Below are 22,872 nucleotides of genomic sequence, written 5' to 3'. Positions count from 1 at the left end.
GGCCTGAGGAGCCCGCGGCTCCTGAGGGCGCCTGACGCGGCAAACGACGAGTCTCATAAACGGCACCGGCTAAAATGTTCAGTGCCCCGCTGAAGTCCCAAATCTAAGCTAAAATAGAGCTGAAACGCGGTTAAAACTAATGAAATTGCTTAACAATGAAACACATCTGCTCAGTTGTGTCGGCGCTGGGCTTTTTTTCTGCCTGGTATTTCCAACTCTTGCTAACAAGCTGTGGTCATCCACGCAGAAGAGGGACGGGATGCCATGAGGTACTCGTGCGATACCCATCTGCAGAAGCCCAGTCACACCACCGGCCTAATAACCGCATGGCAGATGGGTGGAATAAGCTGGAACACAAAGAACAAGCAGAGTAGCAATATGGATGTTAGTTCTGGGTTTAACTACGTGCAAAATGATCTAAAGGAAGCAAGACTTTAATAGGAGTTGCCACTCCTGTCTGTGATTGGTCAAATGAATGTTTCTGCACTCTAAGCCCTAAAAAACCTGATCCTAATGAAGTATTCGTGCCCATGATGGGAGCCAAAGCATTACAGCTGTGGCTATGAGGAAAAGTGTTCAGGGTGCACCAGTAGCATGACTTTTCTCAGTTTTAAGATGTTTATTCTTTGCGCCAAGATTAGATTTCAGTTATCTGTTCCAATCCTGTGATATCCTGCTCATTTTTGTCCCCTTTTGACCATCTTCGTCATTTTATCTCTGTGAAATTGGGGACTTCTTGATACATGTGTAGTATACCGGATCCCTGTTCTTATTTGAAGTTTGTAACTCCTAAGGTAATAAAAGTCAAACCTATAGTTTTTCATTAACTTTCTCCTAAGCTAAAGCACGTGATGTTTGTCACTGCCAGTTGATGCGGGGCATGCACATCTAGAGATAGGACCAAAATTACTGTCTCAATGGCCAACCTGATGTCTGACAGCCACCTTCTTCATATTTTTAGCAGTTATCTGGAAGAAATTAAGTCATAGCCTGTAAGGTGATTTGCACAGCAAATAATTAAATCATAATTTTGAAGATAGTTGGCTACTACAGAGTAGTTTTCATTGTTCAATAATTGATTTTAATTATACAGTATGAACTTTAATACATTCAGATGCAAGGTTGTCTAGGAACAGAGGATGAAAGTGTAAGTTGCAGGATGGGTAATGTCTGTCTAGTGGAAAGCTAGAAGCTAGAAGCCCTAGAGAAGGGCTTTTTATGTAATGGATGACAACCAACAATATCTGGAGCACAAGTGCAGTTTGTAGCGTAAGAACAGTTTAGCTGTTAGTTGGACTAACAGACAATGTGCAATTCTACTGTCAGTGTTTTTAAAAGAATGCTGAAAAGTTGTGGAGGACAGCTAAAAGTAAGAAGTAATTTTGTGGGCTGAAAAAGCTATTTCACAGTGGGAACAGACAGCCTACTTAATTTGTTAAGATTTAGTAGGCAGTAATATCTTTGAAGCATCCACAGAGAGTTAAGATAATGCTGAGGTCTGGTTGGATGGATGAATGTCTTTTAAAATTCAGTCACTGCAGGGTGAACTTTGATATTCTCAAACTAGAAATAACACTTATTCTAAGGAGAATTTTTTGTATCAAGTGGGGTTGTGGTATACTGCTTTGTAATTAGCATTTGCTATATTAGTTGTTATTCTGAAAGAATATGAAACTGTGCAGATCTGTTCTCACACCATTTCCAGCTACCTCTCCCTCTTTCGTACTCTCCTTGTGTAAAGATAAGGCTGAAGAGAGATCTGTTTTTCTGACTTGACTCCTTCTCCTACAAACTGCTGGAGAAGTGGATCTGCTTTGTACTCTGACTCTCAGGCTTCATACATATGTGGGTCCGACAGTGTGCAAAGCATCAATAAAGCTTTTACTGCTGTGTGCAAGAAATAAGCCATAGTTTCGTTCAGGGCTTGTATTTGCAGTTCATTAGCCTGTCTTGTTCTGCTCTGGCATCTGCACAGAGCTCGGGATACATCTCATATTTGAAGCTGTCTTGGTGCAGTGTGCATATGATTGGCACTCACCTCGTATCTCGGTTTTGGTCTTATGTTGCACAAATCCCCTTAGTGAATCTCTGAGGAGTTGTTGGAAGCACTTTGCGTTGGGCTACAGGGAAGTCCATGGAGGCAATATACTGGGAGTAACACAGTCTTTTGATCTGGCAATCAAATCTCTGCTTTGACTTGGATGGATCAAACCTTTCTGCAATATAGGGCCACGTTTATGACTACAACCGGCAGAGATTTCATAACGATAAGAGGGAGTGGAATCCCAGTACACGGAATAAAAGCAATAGAATTTGAACAGGAACTCATAGGAAAAAAATAAAGCGTCTGAGTGAGATTCAGAAGCTTCTGTTGCAAACCTTTTAGAATATTTTGCATAGGGGTGCTGCTGTCTCTCCTTGTGAGTAACTCATCTTCAGATAAAAATGACAATGCAGAGACATTCAGGCAGATAAGATTAAATTGGGTCATAGCGTAGAATAAAAATTTATCTGTCAAATGACTTCAAGTTACAGGCAGAGCCAAAGTATTGCAACCATGCAATACATAAAGGTCATAATTAATGAAAACACAGGTGAAATGATAAAATAAAATATTTTTAGAAGAATGGTTTTGCATATTCCAGCAGACAGTTCTAAACTCTCAAGAAGATTAGACAAGATTTGTGAAGACAAGAATAAAAATGTAGTATCACTAAAACAAGAGTTAGTATATAGGTGGCAGACAAGCACAATTATGTATTTTTCAAGCGATAACAAAATAAGAATTCAGGATACACTGCAAGTACCAATCATTTTCTACAAGTCAAGATTTGTTTCAGTGTAACATCCTAATCAGTAACCAGGACAGTTGGATAGAATGCATCTTTATCAGGGTTGCAGATGACACCAAAATGTGGGGAGCAGTCAGCGCCCTGGAGGGTAGGGCTTTCATTCATAGCAACTGTGTCTTGTCAGAACCAGTGTTTTGCCAGAAAGCAAGCAGGTTTAGTTTTCTGTACTACTGGCTAAGGAGATCTGTTTGTGGTTTTTGTTTTTTTTCACGGACTATTGGAAGCCTGTAGCAATTAAAGCCATGTCTCCAGAACTGTATTTGGTAAAAAGGTTCTGGTTAAGAATGCCCAATCTGAGTTTTTTGTCTGCTTTAATGTGTGTGAGTAGCCCATGAAGCAATTCTTTGTTCCTAATGTGCTAGAAGTGCAGGTGTGTTGTAAGGAGTATGAAAGGCATTCTCCCAAAATTAATATGAAATTTAGTGACCGTAAGGGATGAAGCAGTGAGGAAACAATTTTGCATGACCATTAACAGTGGAAATTAAAATGTGTTAATGTGCTGGCATTTTTTGCCATTAAGGACTTGTTTTATTTGCTTAAAATCCCATATGGCAATACTTCATAGCCTCACATACCCTTAATTGCTGATGCATGGTTCTCTATGACCTGTGTTTTGTGACTGGCAAAATTTTTCATCTCTGTTCAAAAGAAACACTTCTTACTCGTGTTACTCACAGGACGAGGGACTCTCAATCTTCCATATTGAGAACAGACAAGATTCTGTGATTTTTCTTAGGGAAATAGTAGAAGCTGATGTTAGAGTCTCTGCTGTTTGGGGGAGCTAGCATTTCAACATTGAACATGATGCAGCTGGAATGAAACGTTAAGGACGGGAGAGATCCAAAGACTGTTTGGAAAGGGACAAAAAATGGCATATGAATACTCGCTTTTTCACCTCTAGCTGTGTAAGAAAATAATCTATAAAATGTAAATATAAAAACCAGGACATGCAAAAATAGTTCGCTGGGAATGAGTGTGCCTCCAGGGGAGCCAGTCTGTGCTGCCAGATTCAACCACGATTCCAGCACATGAGTTTCTATCGATCCTGACCACTATCAGATATATATTGATCTACATACTATTACTTAAACCATATACTTACCCCACTAAGCATAGGAACTCACAGCTGAATTAACACTTTGTTTTGGCCTTGCACTTGCAACTACTTTTGTGTTGCAAGTGGAATTCCCCAGGCACTGATACTTGTCCCTTGGCACAGATTATGTCCTGCCAGGTGGAAAATCTGTCAACATTTGTTTGGGTAATGAAGTCTTTACAAATATTTGGCTCACTGCCATAGTTGTTTGGCACACACAGCAGAAAATGTAGAAGCTTCACTCGTGCATAAGGATTCATCTGCACACGCTACATTCTAAGGGGTGAAGAGTCAGTAGGAGAAAAGGAACACTCTAGATGTTCATATAGCCCTGAATTATGTGGAATTTGTGAGTGAATGAGCTCAGAGATTCCTATAGATATGAACCAACTAATTTGGGTATTTATTTTAACTTTTTTTTAGAATAGCTAAGTGTCCAGCAAACCCTTAGGTGCATTGCCATCTCTTAGAAACTTGTTCAAAAAGGTAGTGCACAAATGCTTATCTGGAGCTAAGCTTAATATTAAGACTCCTTGTATTTGCCATTTATGACTTGAGCCCTAGGGAGATTTTCTAAAAGGTTTCTGTTTCCACATTCAGTTAGACACATAGTGAAAGCTGCCTTTAAAAACAATAAAGGGATTTCTGTCTGTTTAGGCTACCTCTTCACAAAGTGTGCGGTAACTGAGTTATCATTCAACTAAAGACTTCTTTTACATTCTGTTAATGTTGACCAGTGGGCTCAGATTTTACTAGGAGGCCACATGGTGTGGTAAAACATACATTGTTTTTCTCTTCCCATGAAAGAATATGGGACTGACGTATGGAAATAACCAGACTCAGAATGAAAAGTAGTGGTTTTATGACAAAAAGCAGTCAATGGTCTCCTCATATTATTTAATGGTTATCTCTTAATATAGACTGCGTTCTGTCGATTTATAATCTGAAGCTAATTCACTTCCAGGCACAGTATATTTAGCATCTATTAACAGAAAAAGGTTTTTGTTATGAATACCTTCTGGGGACATCATAAACACTGAGATGATTCACCAAATTCTAATTGTTTTCTTGACACTTTTTATCATACAGGTTCATAGCCAAGAACATTACGAAGCTGCAGCGCCTGGGGATAACCCATGTTCTGAATGCAGCGGAGGGGAAGTCATTCATGCATGTGAACACTAATGCAGAGTTCTATGAAGGCACAGGCATCAGATACCACGGCATTAAAGCTAACGATACTCAAGAATTTAACCTCAGTCGCTATTTTGAGGAGGCAGCTGATTTTATTGAGAAAGCACTTTCCCAGAAGGATGGTAAGGCAAACTGAAATATCTTTCTCCCATGTTTTCTGTGCACTGCATATGTTTTTAGCAATTTATTTTACTGTTTAAAATGGTTCTTTGCTCAAGATTATCAGCTGAACAACCAACTCAGGGATTCAGATCCAGGCTCTGGATCAAAGAAACCAGAATACGCAATAAAACATCTTAATCCTCTGTGTATACATGTAGGTCTCCAGTATATGGCAAATGGAAGTCTGTCACCGTAGGGGTGACTTTGAAAAGTGAAACAGCTGCTGCATCCTGTAATAGTGCCTTTCTGGGAAGATGTGTTCTTATTTGTCCTTAGAAGCAATAAATCGCAGGAAAAAATCAAAAGAGCAAGTTCAGGATCTAAAAGTTGTTTTAGGACACTAGAAATTATAGATTAAGGGCAGAAGTGATGCAAGTAATGCCTTGCTGAAGGGTATTCACGCAACCTGCTATATGGTGGGTTTTTTTCCAACTGTACAGTAAGGATAGACTGTGGCCTTCGCCTTACAATTTTTATTACGTTAAGTTGTTTAATTATTTTATGTGATGATTGCTTCATTATTCCCTAGGATTGCAGGAAGGCTGGAGATGATATTTGCAATGTTCTTGATTGCTTCATTTCTCTACAGTGTGTTTCCTCAGAGCAGAGATCCTAGGACATAGTGCAGTGGGCCAGATGGTGGTTGCTGTTATCTGACTATTTCAGCATACCACTTATTTCTACACATGTTTAATTTCTTTCTTGCTTCATGACTGAACATGAAAAAGGAGGAACAGTAACTCCCACAATTCTATGTGTTCTTTCTGTGAAATGGGCAAAAGGGGTACTAGAACTGTGATGTGCTTTTGACAGATGGAAACAAATTTTACCTCCAGTTGGGTGGAGCATGAAAAATCCTAAAAATTGAAATGCAGCTCTTCCAATTAGTGTTGTGTCTCACTGCAACAGGTTGTAGTAGGAAGGAAGAGTTTAACAGTGCCAGCTGTGCCATGACTGTCCCTACTCAGTTTGGTCTAAACAGTTGCAGGGTCAATCTGAATTTACAGTAGCAGTTTTATTTGCTGATTCTTTCAGTCTTAGTAATTGTTTACCATGCCTGCCACTGTTTTCTTACTGTGGTAAACAAAGAGGAACTTTGCAGCTGGGTGATGCTGGAGCCAGTTTTAAGATTAACTCGCTACTGAAATTTGATCGTTTTGTCTGACATTGAAGTGTAGAGTAAGGACAGTGAAGTGAAGAGGGATGCAGTAGTATTTTCTTCTAATTTCATTTTAGCATCGTAGTTGCATGAAGTCCTGGACAGCAGGTTTGGTGTACTAAAGGTCTGGAAGGCAGCCCTTAAGACACTGCCTTTCACAGAGCAGGGCTAGAAACCGGTTTGTTTCACATCGTTTGCAGAGGGGAATTCAATTATCTTCCATGATAAGATCAAGAATCTCTAAATCTTGCTAATTTATGGCTACGGGCTATTAAATGTTGAGAATGAATTGTTTTAGCTGTTTACCTTGCTACTGATAGAGATTTGCCTTGAGCTGCTTTCTGTTGCTGTGGTTCAAAGCAAGATGTGGTTATGATGCAAATGTGTGTGCATGGTTCATCTGCCCTCTTGTCTCAGAAAAAAATGTACTCTGGAGAGTAGCCTGGGTCCGTATCTCCCACTGCATTTGGGAAGGGGGAAATTTTTGTGTCTGGAAAAGCAGGTCAAAGGGGAAGCAGCTGAGAAGCGATAAAATCGAATTGAATTTCTCAAAGGGAGCAGTGACCCATTTTATTATTGTTGGATACCTACCTACAGGATTTACCCATGTGGTGGGTTAACCTTGGCTGGACGCCTGGTGCCCACCAAAGCCACTCTTATCATTCCCCCTCCTCAGCTGGACTAGGGGAGAAAAATACGACAAAAGGCTCATGGGTCGAGATAAGGACAGGGAGATGACTTGGCAATCACTGTCATGGGCAAAACAGACTCTGCTTGGAGAAATTGATTTAATTTATTACTGATCAAATCAGAGTAGGATAATGAGAAATAAAACCAAACCTTCCCCCCACCCCTCCCTTCTTCCTGGGTTCAACTTCACTCCCAATTCTGACTACCTCCTTCCCCCAAGTGGGATAAAGGGGACGAGGAACAGGGTTGTGGTGAGTTCATCACACATTGTCTTTGCTGCTTCTTCCTCCGCACTCTCTTCCCCTGCTCCAACGTGGCGTCCTGCGCACAGGAGACAGTCTTCCACAAACTTCTCCAGCATGGGTCCTTCCCATGGGCTGCAGTTCTTCATGAAATACTCCAGCATGGATCCTCTCCACAGGATGCAGTCCTTTGGGAACAGACTGCTCTAGTGTGGGTCCCCGTGGGGTCACAAATCCTGCCAGCAAACCTGCTCCAGGGTGGACCCCTCTCTCCACAGGTCCTGCCAGGAGCCTGCTCCAGCACAGGCTCTCTATGGGGTCACAGCCTCCTTCCAGGCACATCCACCTGCCCCAGCATGGGATCCTCCACGGGCTGCAGTGCATGTCTGCTCCACCGTGGACCTCCATGGGCTGCAGGGGGACAACCTGCCTCACTGTGGTCTTCACCACAGGCTGCGGGGGAATCCCTGCTCCCGCACCTGGAGCACTTCCTCCCCCTCCTTCTTCACTGACTTTGGTGTCTGCAGAACTCTTTCTCTTACTCCTCTTTCTGGCTGCTGTTGCCCAGCAGGTTTTTTCCCCCTTCTTAAATATGTTATCACAGAGGCACTACAACTGTCACTGATGGGCTCAGCTTTGGAATGATCCAACGTGCAGTTAGCATAGAAACTGGCAGCAGTGCAGCAAAAAGGCTGGATATCTTTAAAGAGATGCAATATATGACAGTGTATTTCTCTGTCTTCACTGTACTTCAAACTTTGCATCATTTATTTGTGCCTTTTGCTCCTGGTCATCTTTAGGGGCAAGGCTTATTCTAAACCACAACAGATTGGCAAAGTGTAGTAAACAGACACAGTTTGACTCTTTGTAATATCGTAGCAAATATGTTTCACTGTGAATGTTTTATGCAACAATTTTTTTCTGCATTATCCTTGATGACAGACTGTGTAGCTACTAACACAGTGCTAGCACTTTTCTTCCAAGTTCTACACGTCTTCTGTAGCATTCAGCATTTACATTTCTCAAGCTGCTGAAGGACTAATATTATTATGCTTTATATCCTAGCTATTTCATGTTGCTTTTCAAACATATATTCCAGTATAACCCATATTATGACCTGTCTTCCCTGCAGGACAAGTGTTTGTGCATTGCCGTGAGGGCTACAGTCGTTCTCCTACACTGGTCATCGCCTACCTCATGCTTCGCCAGAATATGGATGTCAAGTCTGCATTGAGCACTGTCCGGCAGAAGCGAGAGATTGGCCCCAATGATGGCTTTCTAAGGCAGCTTTGCCAGCTTAATGAGCAATTAGTGAAGGAGGGCAAGCTGAAGCCCTAGAGCAGAGCACTGTAGTATTTTCTGAAGTTTCTCAAACCACCAGAGGATGTCTTAGGTGCTTTAGGTTCCCAAACCCCAACCACCAAGCTAAATTGCGTAATGTGAGGGAGACAGAATTTGCGGTCTTGTCTAGTGAAAGTATCTTTCTTGAACACTGGGTCTGTCTTTCAGGATGGCACAAAATTGTGTCACTGTTTGGAGCTGTTGCAATAAAGAAGTGGTTTTAGACGGGTAACTCCAGTGATAACAGCTGTCTTCACATGTATTTCATGTGCTGCAGACTCTGTAGCAGATGTGGTTTGCATTGACATTGAGTATGATTCATTTAAGCCTTGTCTGGTGTCCCACCAGAACACCATTTTCTGTGAGCCCCAACACATCTCTTCACTCACTCTTAATTGAAGTACTGTATTTTCTAAAGGTTCTTTTTCATGCACACAGGTGCCTAAAGTTTGAGTGTAGGAGCTTCAAGGAATGGAGAAGCAAATATACAAATGCGCAGATGCACTCACTGGTAAAATGAAGGGTATGCAGTGTTGTGTTTAGTGTGGATTTATGCAATACACAGTGCTTGGTAGTAAAGCCATTCAGAGCCCAATCTCGATGCACACTGTATTTCCAAGAATATTTGTACCTCTTGCTGTTGTGATTGACATGGAATAGTCTGATATTAAATGCTCTTTTATTTTTGTTTTGAAGTCATACTAGAAAAAAACGTCAAGAGCAAATGTCGAGGAAAAAACTTGAGCGAGGAGGAAATAATGTCTGTATTTAGGAGTGCTTGTACTGGATGTATGATAAAGTCCTAAGTATCAGAATATAATGGCTCCTGAGGCTTGTATTGAATTACAGTGTCTCTCTCCCTTCTTTAGTATCGCTGTTTATTACCGTGGAATGGAATGAGCACATATGCAAATTACTTCCAGTAGGGCAGCACAGGTGTGCTTACAAAGCAGTTTGCAGAAGTACACTCTTAACTTCTTGGATTGCTTGCATGGTATCATTACATAGCAATTAGCATTGTTACATACCACATGGCGTAGGAAACATTTCCTTTCTATTAAAATAAATGATGTCTTGATTTTGTTTGACGAACAGATGAAATGAGTCATTGCAATGCTGGGAGAGAGAGCTTTGTTTACAGTATGCCTGGCTTAGCATGTAAATGTGTACCTGTGAGTTATAGCACTGTGTTAACACAAAGGATCTCCAAACGCAGACTGGGAATTGTTGGCTAAACTAACAGAACCTGAGATGTCTGTGTTCACTTTTTATCTGTGCTTTAACATAGTTCTGGATCAAAAATCAACACTATTTTAAACAGAAATACTATTGTATTAGTAACACATGTAAGCCCAGATCTAGTTTTGTATATTCAATTCACTAATCAAAAATCCCAAGGGACATACATTGTTTTACTTTCAGTTGTTGGGATTGTGTTGTTTGGGTGGGTAGGAGTGGCGGGGGGGAGTTCTGTATCACTGAATAACTGTCTTGAAATTAAACTCCAGAGGTGATGATTCTGGTTGAAGACCAGGCTTATTTCTGTTTCCTGGCACAGGATAGAAACTGCCAAATCAAGTAGCCATTTCTCTTTTGTGTCCTTCAAAGGGACAATTGGGGAGCACTACGTAGTATTTCCTTGTACCTCCCTACAGTCAGGCAGTATTTAGTACTTGCTTTGAATTAGGATGGTTCAGTAATAATGAACAGTAGTCAGTTTCATTGGCTAATTACATACCCGTTTCTCCCATTGTATCAATATTAAATGAATTGCTTCTTCAGAATTCCTAGTTACTAATTTCATGCTGTGTAGTTTGGGGAATAGGAATGCTGGCCTTACCTTTTCTATTATACTCACTTTTCCATACTGCAGTCTTATTTATAAGTCATCCTTTTAAAATTTTTGCTATGGGCATAGATTTTTTTTTTTCTGTCTCATCTTGCGCCGTGTATTCATGATACCTATCTGCACTCCAAGAAAAAAAAAAGATTCATGTGCATTCACTTTGTCTTTGACCTGTGACTTAGAACTGAAAAATTCCAGTCCATTAAAGAGCTAAGAAATGATTAGGCATTAGATTTTTGTTACTTTTCCATAGATTGTAAGAAGGCTAATAGTTGTCAGATTAAAACCAGAATGGTTTATTAAAATTGAGTCTGTTTGCCTTATGGTTTTATATTTGTCAGTATCAAGAAATACTGACAAATCAAGACATACGGGAATGTATTCTTATATTCAAGATGTTCTTGTAATTCATAGGACACTGCTCACTTCTAGTGGTAACTTCAGTGGTACTCTGGCCCATTTATCTCAGCATAACAAAACTGCTTTAACAAGCATTTTTTTGATATGAGGGTGGAGAGGAATAAGTAAGACAGTGCTATAAACTGATTTTAAACATTGAGCTCTAAGACAGTATATTCTATTTTGAGTTACTGATATGTGACTCAGTAATTAAACCATTTCTAGCTCTGCTTTTGGAGTAGGCTAAAAATAGTTAGAATGTCAGACCATTGCTCCATTAATGGATCATACCCGTCCTCTTTTAGGCTTATCTTGCTTTTTAAGTACAGTAATATTGCAAATTCCTCTGCCTATTTTAGCTGGCCAGGAAGAGCTTGTATGCCTCTAATGCATAATAATATGCTGTATACTTCTAAATTTCTCTTTCAGATTGTAGAAGGAAAGATTGTATAAAAACGGGAATGAGAGCTTTCTTTGCATGTAATATGAAACTGAGAACATATTGGAAGTAATGCACCTTTATTCTACTGAAATTACTGCTCACCTGCCCTTTGCTGTGAGATGTTCTCTACAAGCATGCTAATTGGGGAAGATACATTCTAAAACAACTATTTGTTGCAAATAGCGCTACATTTTTGGAGCTGAAACCTCTTGGTTGTAGCTAAAATAGTGTGATCTGGGTTTACATTAATATGTTTATCCTGAATACCAGTGTGGTACTTTTTGTGTAGATAGCACTCTGGAGAAGGGATGGGGTCTTTGTAAAATATACATCTATCATAGAACAAATATATCTACCATGTCAAATCCAGTACAATCAAAGAAAAAGCAACAGCTTGAGTTTTTTGTACTTAAGAGTTAGTGAAGTTGGAGAGGGGGGAAGCGTGGAAGTGAGAAGCTATTAGCATTTTATAGCAAAGAACAGAGAAGAAAGTCCAGATAGATAAAATCATGATATATGTAAAACTAAATTCACCTTCTACCCATGCTGAACTCGATCTTTCTCAGCCATTGCATAAGCACAGGAGAGAAGTTTGTAACTAAAAATTAAAATTCAAAGGAAAAATAACATTTTCTGAGTGCTTACTTCATCCTTTGGTCCTGCAGCTGAGCCTACGATGTTCACAAGTGTTGTATCTAGCATGCTACTCTGAACCGTAGGTACTGCTAGAAAATACTTTATGAGAGAATGTTGCAATATGTCACTGCTGAAAAGTGAACATTTCATTAAGTTATTTCAAACTTAGAATTAATAGCATCCGAATGCAGGACTAGCAGCCACAATGTGTTGTATTGTAATTCCATTTTGGGATGTTGAGCCTGTGTTAGGGTTGGATACATTTTTCTCCTACAAGATGAATGTGCCTGGCTTACCTCTCTTGGTGGTGTAAGAATTAATTAATCTTGATAAAAGGCTTTGAAGATGAAAAGCACTACATGCTCTCTGAGCTGAAAAACAAACTTGCGTCAAATGTGTCTTCCTCCTGCTGAGTAAAGGAGAACAGCAGAAACGGTATTTGCAATGTCTGTTTTCATCATTTAAATAATTTCATTGAGCTGTCTTCTGTTGTCCAGAACTAATTAAATCTCTGATGCTAGAACCAGCAGCAGGATTTTTTCCATTCTTTTTTAAAATTAGTTCAGCTAGTTTACTATAATGTTTTTGGCACAGAGGGATTATCTAATGGAACCTCAATATAGCTCAGAGGTTTCTTCTAAAATTACTTTCTGGCCTTTGCCAATGAGTAAAACTGGAAATAGAATAGGCCTGACAGGTGTCTTCTAAGTGTTTGTTTGTGAGAATTGGTGTCCTATTAATTTCTTATATTCTGAAAATAAATCCAGAAAATGCAGATTGCGTGAGTAATTCAATTAAGTGTTGTTTTGTGTTCATTGTAATTCCAGTATGCCGAGGTTGCTGGCTAGCTGACTCACCAGATGGAGCTGTAGGCTTGCTGATCTTCAACAGATAGTCACCGTTCCATCCCTGAGCAATGCTGTTGTGTGAAGCTAGTTTCCTCTTGTCTTATCACTGAAAAAGGCAAACCACCAGAATGATTTATCAGTGCATTTTTTTGGTCTCTGCGGGGAGAATCACATCGTAGCACCGAGACTGATATATTCACACAGCAGGTATGGAACTCAGCAAAATTCTTGTGAGACAGATAAAAGTTGCTTGGGCAAGGGTGGCTTAGCACCATCTTAGAAAAAAGGGCTTTTTGAGAAGCACACGAGTTCTTCTTGAAGATGTCAGTCTCTGAACTCCTGGGCAGTGTGCGACTTACAAGCCATTGTCCACTGATAAGCGTAAATTGCACACGTGTATCTTGGGGCCTGGATACCGAACACACCCCCCGGCCCAGGTTTGGGCAGAGGGGCTGCATGGTGAGCACCGTTGCCAGTGACAGCACTGATTTCAGAAGCTGGTTTATATGTGCGAGCCTTCGTAGCACGGTGTTGGGAGTGCAAGCACGTCAGCACAGAAGTCAGAGTCCAGAAAACAGCAGCAATGGGTTCAGGCTGAGTGTGTGATGCCAATCTGCTCCTTGTACCTGCTCCCCTTCTTAGCATGGCTCAGAAAGTAGCATCCCAGTTCTGACTATACAAGATCCAAACTCGGTTCCACCTTGGTGGGAGAGGGTTCCTTCTGAAAGCGTCCTCCCCCCCGGTGCTTCATTAACAGTGCAAAAATCAATCGTTTGTGAGGGGCTGCAGCCCAGACCACATCTGCTTTGTTGCAGAAAGTGCTGTGAGCAGGCAAGCAGCTACAGGACGTGGAAGAATGTTTTTGTAGTTAGGAGTCTGAATGTCTATGGGATTCTTTTCTTGCCTCCATTAGGCTGCCCTCCTAGCTCGTGGGCAGGAAGTTCTAATCTGGAGGCTAAATATAGCTTCTGATTTTTACTTTCATAGATTTGTTGGTATTATTTCTCCCAGCGGGTAATACAGATAAATGTAAGGCAGTTAACAGAGGGGATTGTTTCAGTACTTAGAGAAGTTACATCAAGAAAATTTTTGTTTTATGTGATGATTACTGTAAATGTGGTTCTCTGTAGCAGGCGTACACTGACCGATAGCTTTTGGAAATATTCTCTAGGCAGACATTACATGAAAAGAAATTAACAAAAACTGAACTTTGGTAGATACATACAATCCTGAAGGCATTTAAATAGGGGAGTGAATAGGTAGCAATGGTTCAGTGATTACCAGCATTCAATTTAATTTTGGTCTCCTGTTCTGCTTTTCAGCTGTACTCCATTGTACCACAGCTGTGATCTCACTTTGGGCAAGGTTACCACTGGTGAATATCACTACAAGGTGGTATTCCTATCTGACAAAAATAATACCAGGTTAAAAATCTTTGTTTGGTTCCTGATCATCCTTCCTGACTTGTTCAATTAAAAAAAAAAAAGGCAATCAACAAACCTTAAAAAAACAAACCAAACCCCCACACCATTTTATTCCTTTGGGGGCCATTAAAAGATCACGTCAGTATTTCCAAAGAAAAGAAAAAATAGCTGTATTGTAAGGCCTGAAAGCAGAGCTTGAGATCAGTGTACACAATTTCAAGTACAATTTGATCATGCTAGTCTAGCCTGTTCTTTGAAGGAAAAAAAAACAACAACAAACAAACAACCCCAAACCAACCAACAAAAATCTGCAAGGAAGGTGGTTCCACAGCTTTCCAAGCTGATGTCTTGTCTGTTCTTCAGAATCCGTTTTATTTGGTGGGCAATCGTGTGATGCCCCTGTGAAATTGTGTATCCCTTGCTGTTAAATAGATTTCACCTGTAGCTCTAAGTCAAAAATAGACTTATACATAAGTGAGAAAAATTATGCTTGGAAAAGCGTTTGCAATGGCTGAGTTCTTGGGTTTCCTGTATTTGTGAGACATTAACTGCTTTGAGTAAAGGACGCAGTTATTAATGAAAGATAATCAGTGCTGCTGCTGATGATGATGATGATTACAGGGAAAAAGGAATCAGCACATCTGAGGCAAATTATGTGACAACAGTCTGTATTAAAGAATCATATCCTGACTGGCTATGGAGAAAAAAAAATCTTGTAAAAAGAAAATAGTATGCTGTACTCCTCCATGAAAACAGCATAATTTCTGGGATAGGAGGATGCATAAGATGTGGGCTGGAGGAAAAGAGGACGGGGACCAGACATACCAGACATTAAGGGCACACAGTTGTATGGAACACAGTGCATGATTGCTTTCAGAGATTACTTGGAAAATTTGGAAAGAAGGGCTTTTTTAAGAATGCTAATCTCTATAATTTTGGGCAGAGAGAAGGGGTAGGAGACAATGTCACAATACGTTTCAGATGCTATTATTTTAGGAAAGGACCATTGTACAGGTAGGCTAAAGCTCATCAAACTCAGTACCGCTAGTGCATCTGCTGTGTGTGTCTCTGTGTATGTGTAAGGCTGAAGAGGTGAAATGTCCTCAGGTCACTGCTGTTGTTTAAGTCTATTATTTATCATGAAGGTCACACCAGTGGAGAATATACCTCTACTTTGAATTTGGTGACACCTGTTTTCCATGCCAGGTCAGGCGAATTGGAGTTGCTACCAGAATGGAGTGCAAACTTTAGGTACTGAGTCTTACAGTAGTAGGGAAAAGTCAGGTAGTGAATCACTTTTGAATCTTCTACATGAAATATTTTCATGAGGATGTATGTGACAAACATTGCAGTAACACATATGGGTGTTCCTCTGCTGCTTTAAGAAAACATTTTGCTTTCAGTAGCTACAATGAGCTCAATGTAGTATTTAACCTTACTAAAAGCTGAGATGCTTTCTAATTAATGTATTTAGCCTGACATCGTTTGCAAATAACTTGAAAGTGTTTGTGGTCTTGAGACAAAGAAATGATACAACTATCACCACTATCATTTTATTTTTGCAAGGAAGAAGAATACCACAGATGAGATTTTAAAAAGTGACACATGAAGACACGTTGGGCTTATGTGCCCTAGACATAAGGTTATCGATTCTCTGTTTATGTTGGTTGCATCATGAGTGGAAATCAGTCTGGTCATGTTCTTGTGTTTTAAAAATAAGCAAATGTCCTATATTCAACACTTTGTGCAGAATGTCAGCAGAAGAAGTAGTAGTAGTATGCAATGAATTTAAAGCAAATACAAATTTTTGGGGTTTTTTTTTAAGTGATAAAAATGTGAGAAAGAGCACATCAAAAGCATGATGTACAACATCCTGGATGTTTACCCTAACTAATATATTCCAAGTGGCCTAGTTTTTAAAGCAAACGAAACAAAACAACTTCTCATTTTGAAAAGAAGCTCTTTCCTGTTTCTTTCAGTACATTTGTGAAACAAAATGTAAAGAGAAAAAAAACTACCTCCCCCCCAGTCATTTGGCTGCAGAGACTGAAAAGCATAACTACTGAGCTACAGTTTCTAGATTTGCTTACTTAATGCCAGGGATGGGGGCGGAAGAGGAAGAACAACAGTAAAAATAAGAGGTCTGAAAAACCTTTGGAAAAGACAATAGCCAAATATTCAAATATGGAGGTAGAAGCAGGTTTTAACTATAACATTGTTAGAAAAAACTGCAGAAAGACTTGTCAGGTTGCAATTCATCCTAGTCTTGTCAATCACCATTGTTGCCAGGCACAAAAATGAAACGCATATGAGAAGTTTTTACATAGAAGTTGTAGAATATTGTCACTAACCCACCCCCACACACCCATTTTATTTCAGTGACAAAAGCTGAGATGAATGAGTTGTTGTCTGGCCCTTCCCACTTTGTCTAGTCATTGGCTGGCTTGGTTCTAAAAAGGATTTAAAAAAGGGGAATAATGTGCCTTTGCCTGGGATCTGAGACTGTCAGGGTGCTGAAAAGCTAATCTGTGAGCTGCCACCATGCAGATCTCTTGGGCTGTGTGCTCTGTCTGTGTCTTAATACAAATTGCATTTCGATCTGTGGAAGGGTGGCAAATGTTTAAAAATGATGCTACAGAAATCATTCCTGAGATCACTGAAAATACAGAAACTCCGATGGAGCAGACTTTCAGCAACAACAACACAATGAACCAGGCAAAGCATGGAGGAAGACACATACAACAAGCTCCAGACCCCAACGGTAAGAAAAATAACATCATTATTACTGTTTTGGACCCTAACAGACAATTTGTAAAAGAATACTTGTTATCATATATGTTTATTTATTAAAACCTTTAGGTGGGGACCTAGTGCTGCTATCTACTGTTGAAGAAGTATCATTGTAAACTTTAGATGGGATATACCAGAGTTTACTGATGAAAAATGTGATATATCTATTGAACAATCCTTAGGTACTACAGTATGCATTCCTATTCTGCCCAGCTGCTATCTGCAGACACAACTCCAACACATAAAACCTGTAGAAGACACTGCTTAAATTTCTCTGTGTTTTGTGCTTGCAAGCACTGTGAGGAAGCATCACGAGTCATCTTTCTCCCTGTGATGTTAGGATGGGGCATTGGGTTGACGGTGGTGGTAATAATATAGATTCTTAATATTTGGAAAGAGTCACACTAGTGATGTCTAAGCTCATACAGCAAAAATGGCACATGGAGGTTGCATTCAGCTAGATGAAAGTAGTGTGCTGCTCACTGTCCTTTGCCAACAGCCAGATTTTTCAGCCAGATTCCAGCAGCCAAAAAAGCTGTTATGAACAGTTAAAGCACTCCCAAGGGGAATTTATGCCCAAATTAATTGGAGGGGACTCTATTTTGCAGAGGTGTGCAATTTTGGGATCAGTTTGACTACTTTAACAGCACTGATGTACTTCATACTGTCACTGCATTTGGCCAAATGTCTGACATTAGCAATGATGCAAAACAGAATCTTCTTGAGGAAGGATGGAGGATGGGGACTTAGCACCAAACAGAGAAAGGTAGTTTTAAAGAAGTGTTCTACTGGCAAATAGGGCAAACTTGGTCCTCCAGACTGACATATTTGGCGATCAAATGCAAATAGCAACAAGTCAAACTTACAGTTTCCCCTATGGTGCATTGCAGGTCAGTAGTAGCCGCCTTTTTCTGGGGACTACTGGAAGGGAATTGTGGTTTTTTGCTGCAGCTGTCAGTTAAGGTCTTTAAAAGCACAGCGTTAACAATATTCTATAATAATAAAAAAAAGTAATGTTTTTGAGAGTGCAACTTTATAAGGGTCCTAAATCCCTAAAAGGGGCAGCACTGTGCTTCTCACAGACAGCCCCACCAACCACCAGGTCAAGGCAGGTTGGTTTTGTTGTTACATCTGATAACTTTCATTTTTTATCCTCTTACTACTCTGACATCACCCGGGGGGAATCTGTCCCATTGATGTGTGCGTATTTTTTGAAGTGCAAAGGACATTGTAAGTAAGAGAGTGAAGGAGACTGGTCAGTTATTCAAGATATGCAATGGTCTTGCATAGTTATTTTAACATCTTTTGACACAAGGAACCAAAATGATAATCCAAAGTGGCCAGAACTTCCTGGGACACATGACGTTGCACAAGACCATGAATAATTTTGCAGCACGTGGAACCAGTACGCATACAGGACAGGACATATATGCACAGAAAATAAACCTATATAGCTGAGGCAAATGCCCATATATTTAGCTGTATCTGCCTGTGTGCTATGGTGGTACAATACACCTGATTCAAAACATTATTTTTTACATAGATAAACATAATTTTCTTAAATGCTTAGGAAGCTTGGAAGGATTAGACTAAGTGCACATGGAGTTCAGTTGTCAGCATTTTTGTCACAGCATTATGGCAACGATGGTTTACTTTCAGTAATGCAGTCATTACAACTTTTAAAAAATGAAATCTTGCTAGCTGAAATTTGATAAACATGAGCAGTAAAAATCATGTTTCTGTACTTCACAGGAAAAACAAAAATTAAAATGTCTGTACAAATATTGTTCTATCACTAATGACTCAGGGTCAGAATTCTCTTTTGATGTACTAAGGAGAGAACCACTTTGTGCACAGCAAGGAGAATGGGCGTACCAGATACAGCCTTCTATTTGTAAACTGACCTTTGAGGATTTCCACCCCCAGTAGCTTTCCAGAGTTAAAACTATCCTTTTGACTAAGAGAATAACATTAACGTGTTTAGCTAGATGAAGTTCCTTGATAAATACCTTCAAAAATGAAATGTTGTGTCGTTCAAACAAGTCAGTTAGCTAAGCATGTCACTTGGCAAAAGAGACACCTTCAGAAAAAGTCTGTTTCTACAATTGGAAAGTTTTTCTGAATCCTTAATGCTAAAAAAGTCTTGTATTTCCTCATGTTTCATTTGCCTATAACTGTCCATTGAGAAAAAGGGGGAAGAAACCCCACTGTAAGGTTCCTAATCAGCCAGAAGATGCCTCTAGCTGGCTGAAGGAAATTATGTGGGACATGTGGGATTATCACAGGGAGCAGTAAACTTGGAAAACCTAATGCCTGAAGAGTTGGAATTCCTTAGCACTATTGTTACCTGCTAGTTTTTCTAACCTGGAGCACATTATGCTAGTTAAAAATCACTTAAGGAACGCTTTTTTTTGTTGCAAAAGAATTTAAGTCTGGAGTCAATCTCTGAAGTCAATAGAGTTAAACTAAAGCAATGGGGGAAGGTTTTGCCCACAGGTAAATGAAGCCAGGAGAATCCCACCAAAATTTCTCACGAAGTAACTGCTGCTGCTGGGGTTACACTTCAGAAGCTCCACCTGCACAACCCTGACATGGAGTTTACTAGTGGAAAGAGAAGGATTTTATTCATCAATTTGTACATTGTTGTTTGAGGGTCTCATAACTAGAGTAGCCAAATATTCAGAAGCTGCATGAGTGAGTCTTTGGAGATACTCTTAAAATCTGCCATTCAGGTTGTCCAGCTTCTACCTAGCTCAGAGCTAGATATCTGCTACAGAAACAAAAAAATGCTTTGTCAAGGATAGGAAAGAAAGTAATCAATAATTGAAGTGTTTCTTGTTTGCAGATGCTTCCGACTTCAGCTGCAGAGAAATGCGAACCACCCGCTATGTCACAGAGGGACCTTGCCGCAGCATCAAGCCTGTCAAAGAACTGGTCTGCTCTGGTCAGTGTGTCCCCTCACACCTCCTTCCCAACTCTATTGGTAGAGGGAAGTGGTGGCGTCAGAATGCCCCGGATTATCGCTGCAATCCTGACCACACTCGCACACAGCGCATCCAGATGGCTTGTCCTGAGGAAGAGACTCGGACTTACAAATTCCGAGCTGTCACGTCCTGTAAATGCAAGCGCTACACTCGCTACCACAACCAGTCAGAGATGAAGGACTTTGGAAAGGAAACTGTCAGGCCGCAGAAAAACAAGAAGCCTCGTCTCTCCAGAGCCAGGAGCAGCAAATCTAACCAGCATGAGTTAGAAAATGCTTATTAGAAGGCGTCTCTGAGTGATACAGCCTAGTAGCTCTGGATATTTTACAAAACATCAGATGGCACTCACAGGCCACAGCATGACGTTCTGACTGCAGTAGGTTCCAATTCCTTCTGCTAAGCTGGGTCAAAGGCTCACATAATCAAAAATCCGTCAGATTATAGCAGTTATGGTCTGATAAGAGAATGAAATAAACCAAGCTGGAGGTAGCAACAGCTAAATTCAGTCTGAAAGGAGAGGTACACCTTGGAGATTCCCGTGAGGTCATGTGGCTTGTACAAGTAGGAAGGCAGAGGAAAGTGAAGCTGTTATAGTGACAATTACACTTTGTTAGAAGTCATTTTACTCACTTTATGTGAAAAGAACACCGAGATCTCTTTCCCGGTTTTGTAAGTGCCATGATGCAGGTAAAGCATGTGATTAGGGAAGCACCAGGAGAGTTACCACTCTCTGAAGGAGCTGTAGTAAGTTAGTGATAGCAGGCATTTCAACAGTTACGGTGACTGAATTCAAATTGTTGGGAGATTGACATCCTGTCAGATATCCTCATGCCCCACTTGTTTCCTCTAAAACACAAAAATCAAGATATGACACTCGTTCTCAAAACAAAAGTGTGACAAATCTATTTCATACTTTTAATTAAAAGACTGTAGGATCAACAGATTCAAAACTGAGATTTGACAACTGAAACCATATTTTTTTTAGGGACAATGATTTGTTTTAGGAACAATTAAACAAATTCTACTAAGTGGAGCAGATTCATGACATGGATGCTCCTCTCAAACCAGATAACCTCACTGATGTTTTTCCTGTAAACAGCTAATGATGTGCATAATTTAACATAAAACATACTGATTATTCCTTATTTCCTAGAATACATTTGACGTTAGTATCAGCTTAGATGTCTCAATTTACATTTTCTATTCTGTAGAGTTGGGTTATCTGCCACACACTTTGTAATGCTAAGCCAAGTTCTGGGAGTAAGGTGCTGCTTCTGCATTAAAAGTGAGCCTCTGCTAATTTTAGTGTCATGAATTCCTCTAGAGAAGTCTTTGGTATGTGCAACTTTGCTAAGTCTTTAGTTTGACAGCAGCTCTCTTTTACTTAGCTTCTCAACATTCAGACTAATGTTTGTGTTTTTACATTAAAGAATATTATTAGAAAATGAATTGTCACATGCTTTATATATCCTGTAGAAGTGCTCAGCCTAGTATCAGATGAACACAGTTTGGGATGAAGACAGTTCCTCACTGTTCTTATTTTCTATGTAGAGTTTATGCTGAAATCATATAAACTATGGAAATTTGTGATGTTGATAGATTTTGCAATTATTTTATGTGGGACCAGAACCTAGAGAGAAAAGGTATTGTTTCAGAGAGTGAATTACGTATTTATTTTTTTCTCAGAAATTATTTATGCAATGTTTTTCCTTGTAGAGAATGAGAAGTAATACTGCTTTAAAAATATTAGTCTGTTATTTTTAATTTTAAATACATTGTTAATAAAGTAGAAACAATGATTAATTTTAGGAAGACTCATTGATTTTTGAGCTATAGTATAAAGATGATTTGCTGCAAAGCCAGTGAATTACAGAACAGTCAGGGTATTGACTCCAGTTTCTGTGAGTGTCAGGGTCCTTGATTCTCAATCAATAACCTACACATCTCTAAAGAAATGCCATCCTGGAACTTCTTGCTCCAATGCACGACATTTCTCATGAAAAAAGTCTTCCTGGGCAGATGTGGAGCTCAGAATTATTTCAATATTCCATTTCCCCTGGGGAAGAAAAAAACAGCCAATTTCAGTTTCCCTTCTACTCCCAGTGACATTTCCTGATTCATATGTTCACAGCCTGATAAAGCCACCAAAGAAAACAAGAGGTCTGTGAACTGTCAATCAAGATTTCTTGGTTGAAATCTGATTGCTTCAGACTTCTCTCATTGAAAAAAGTGTGAAATCCCCTTGCAAGTGCTGCCAAGCAACAGTTAAACTTTTTAACAATTTGATATTGTAGACCTGTGCCCATTTTCATTTATAAGGCCACGTTCTTTAAGAAACAAAGACATTTTCCAACGAACTCAGGGAAAATTGAGCTTGGACTGTGCATAGCGTGCAGGTCTTTCAATACAGCTGTAAAGATGAACAGCTTTTTCAAGACAGCCGGTAGATAAGGTGTCCTTTCACTACTATTATTTGATACCTCATATAAAAGCCTAATACAAACAGTTGTCATACTTGTGACAACATTTTCCAGACTTATCTTTGACTTTATGAATTTGGTACTTGGGGCTTAATTTTTTGAAATCAGCATGAACATCTGCAAGTGCTTCTTAAGTAAGAAAAGTAGTTCAGTTCCTCAGAAAAGGTATTGCACAGTCTCACTGGCATCCAAAGTTACCGGAATTTTGTTTGTAGGATGTTCACTGTGATAAGCCAGTGAAAGAGACTTACTCCACTTTATCTGAGACTTCATGCCGGATTCCAGGC

The 22,872-nt window shown here is 39.8% G+C and overlaps 2 protein-coding genes across 2 annotated transcripts; both read left to right on the top strand.

Moving 5' to 3' along the window:
* Window positions 1–3,094: 3,094 nt before the first annotated feature.
* DUSP3 (dual specificity phosphatase 3) lies at window positions 3,095–9,431 on the top strand. The gene is made up of 3 exons (XM_009894665.1): window positions 3,095–3,123; window positions 5,038–5,264; window positions 8,528–9,431. Exons 1-3 carry the CDS (start codon window positions 3,095–3,097, stop codon window positions 8,731–8,733), a joined length of 462 nt encoding a protein of 153 aa, XP_009892967.1. The 3' UTR covers window positions 8,734–9,431.
* Window positions 9,432–16,872: 7,441 nt separating this feature from the next.
* On the top strand, window positions 16,873–20,388 carry SOST (sclerostin). The gene is made up of 2 exons (XM_009894546.1): window positions 16,873–17,092; window positions 19,967–20,388. Exons 1-2 carry the CDS (start codon window positions 16,873–16,875, stop codon window positions 20,386–20,388), a joined length of 642 nt encoding a protein of 213 aa, XP_009892848.1.
* The last annotated feature ends 2,484 nt before the right edge of the window (window positions 20,389–22,872 follow it).

This window comes from Charadrius vociferus, unplaced genomic scaffold (genome assembly GCF_000708025.1).
Source record: "Charadrius vociferus isolate BGI_N301 unplaced genomic scaffold, ASM70802v2 scaffold730, whole genome shotgun sequence".
NCBI lineage: Eukaryota > Metazoa > Chordata > Aves > Charadriiformes > Charadriidae > Charadrius > Charadrius vociferus.
The sequence above is the reverse complement of the archived record's forward strand: the minus strand, read 5'-3'. Positions and strand labels throughout refer to the sequence as shown.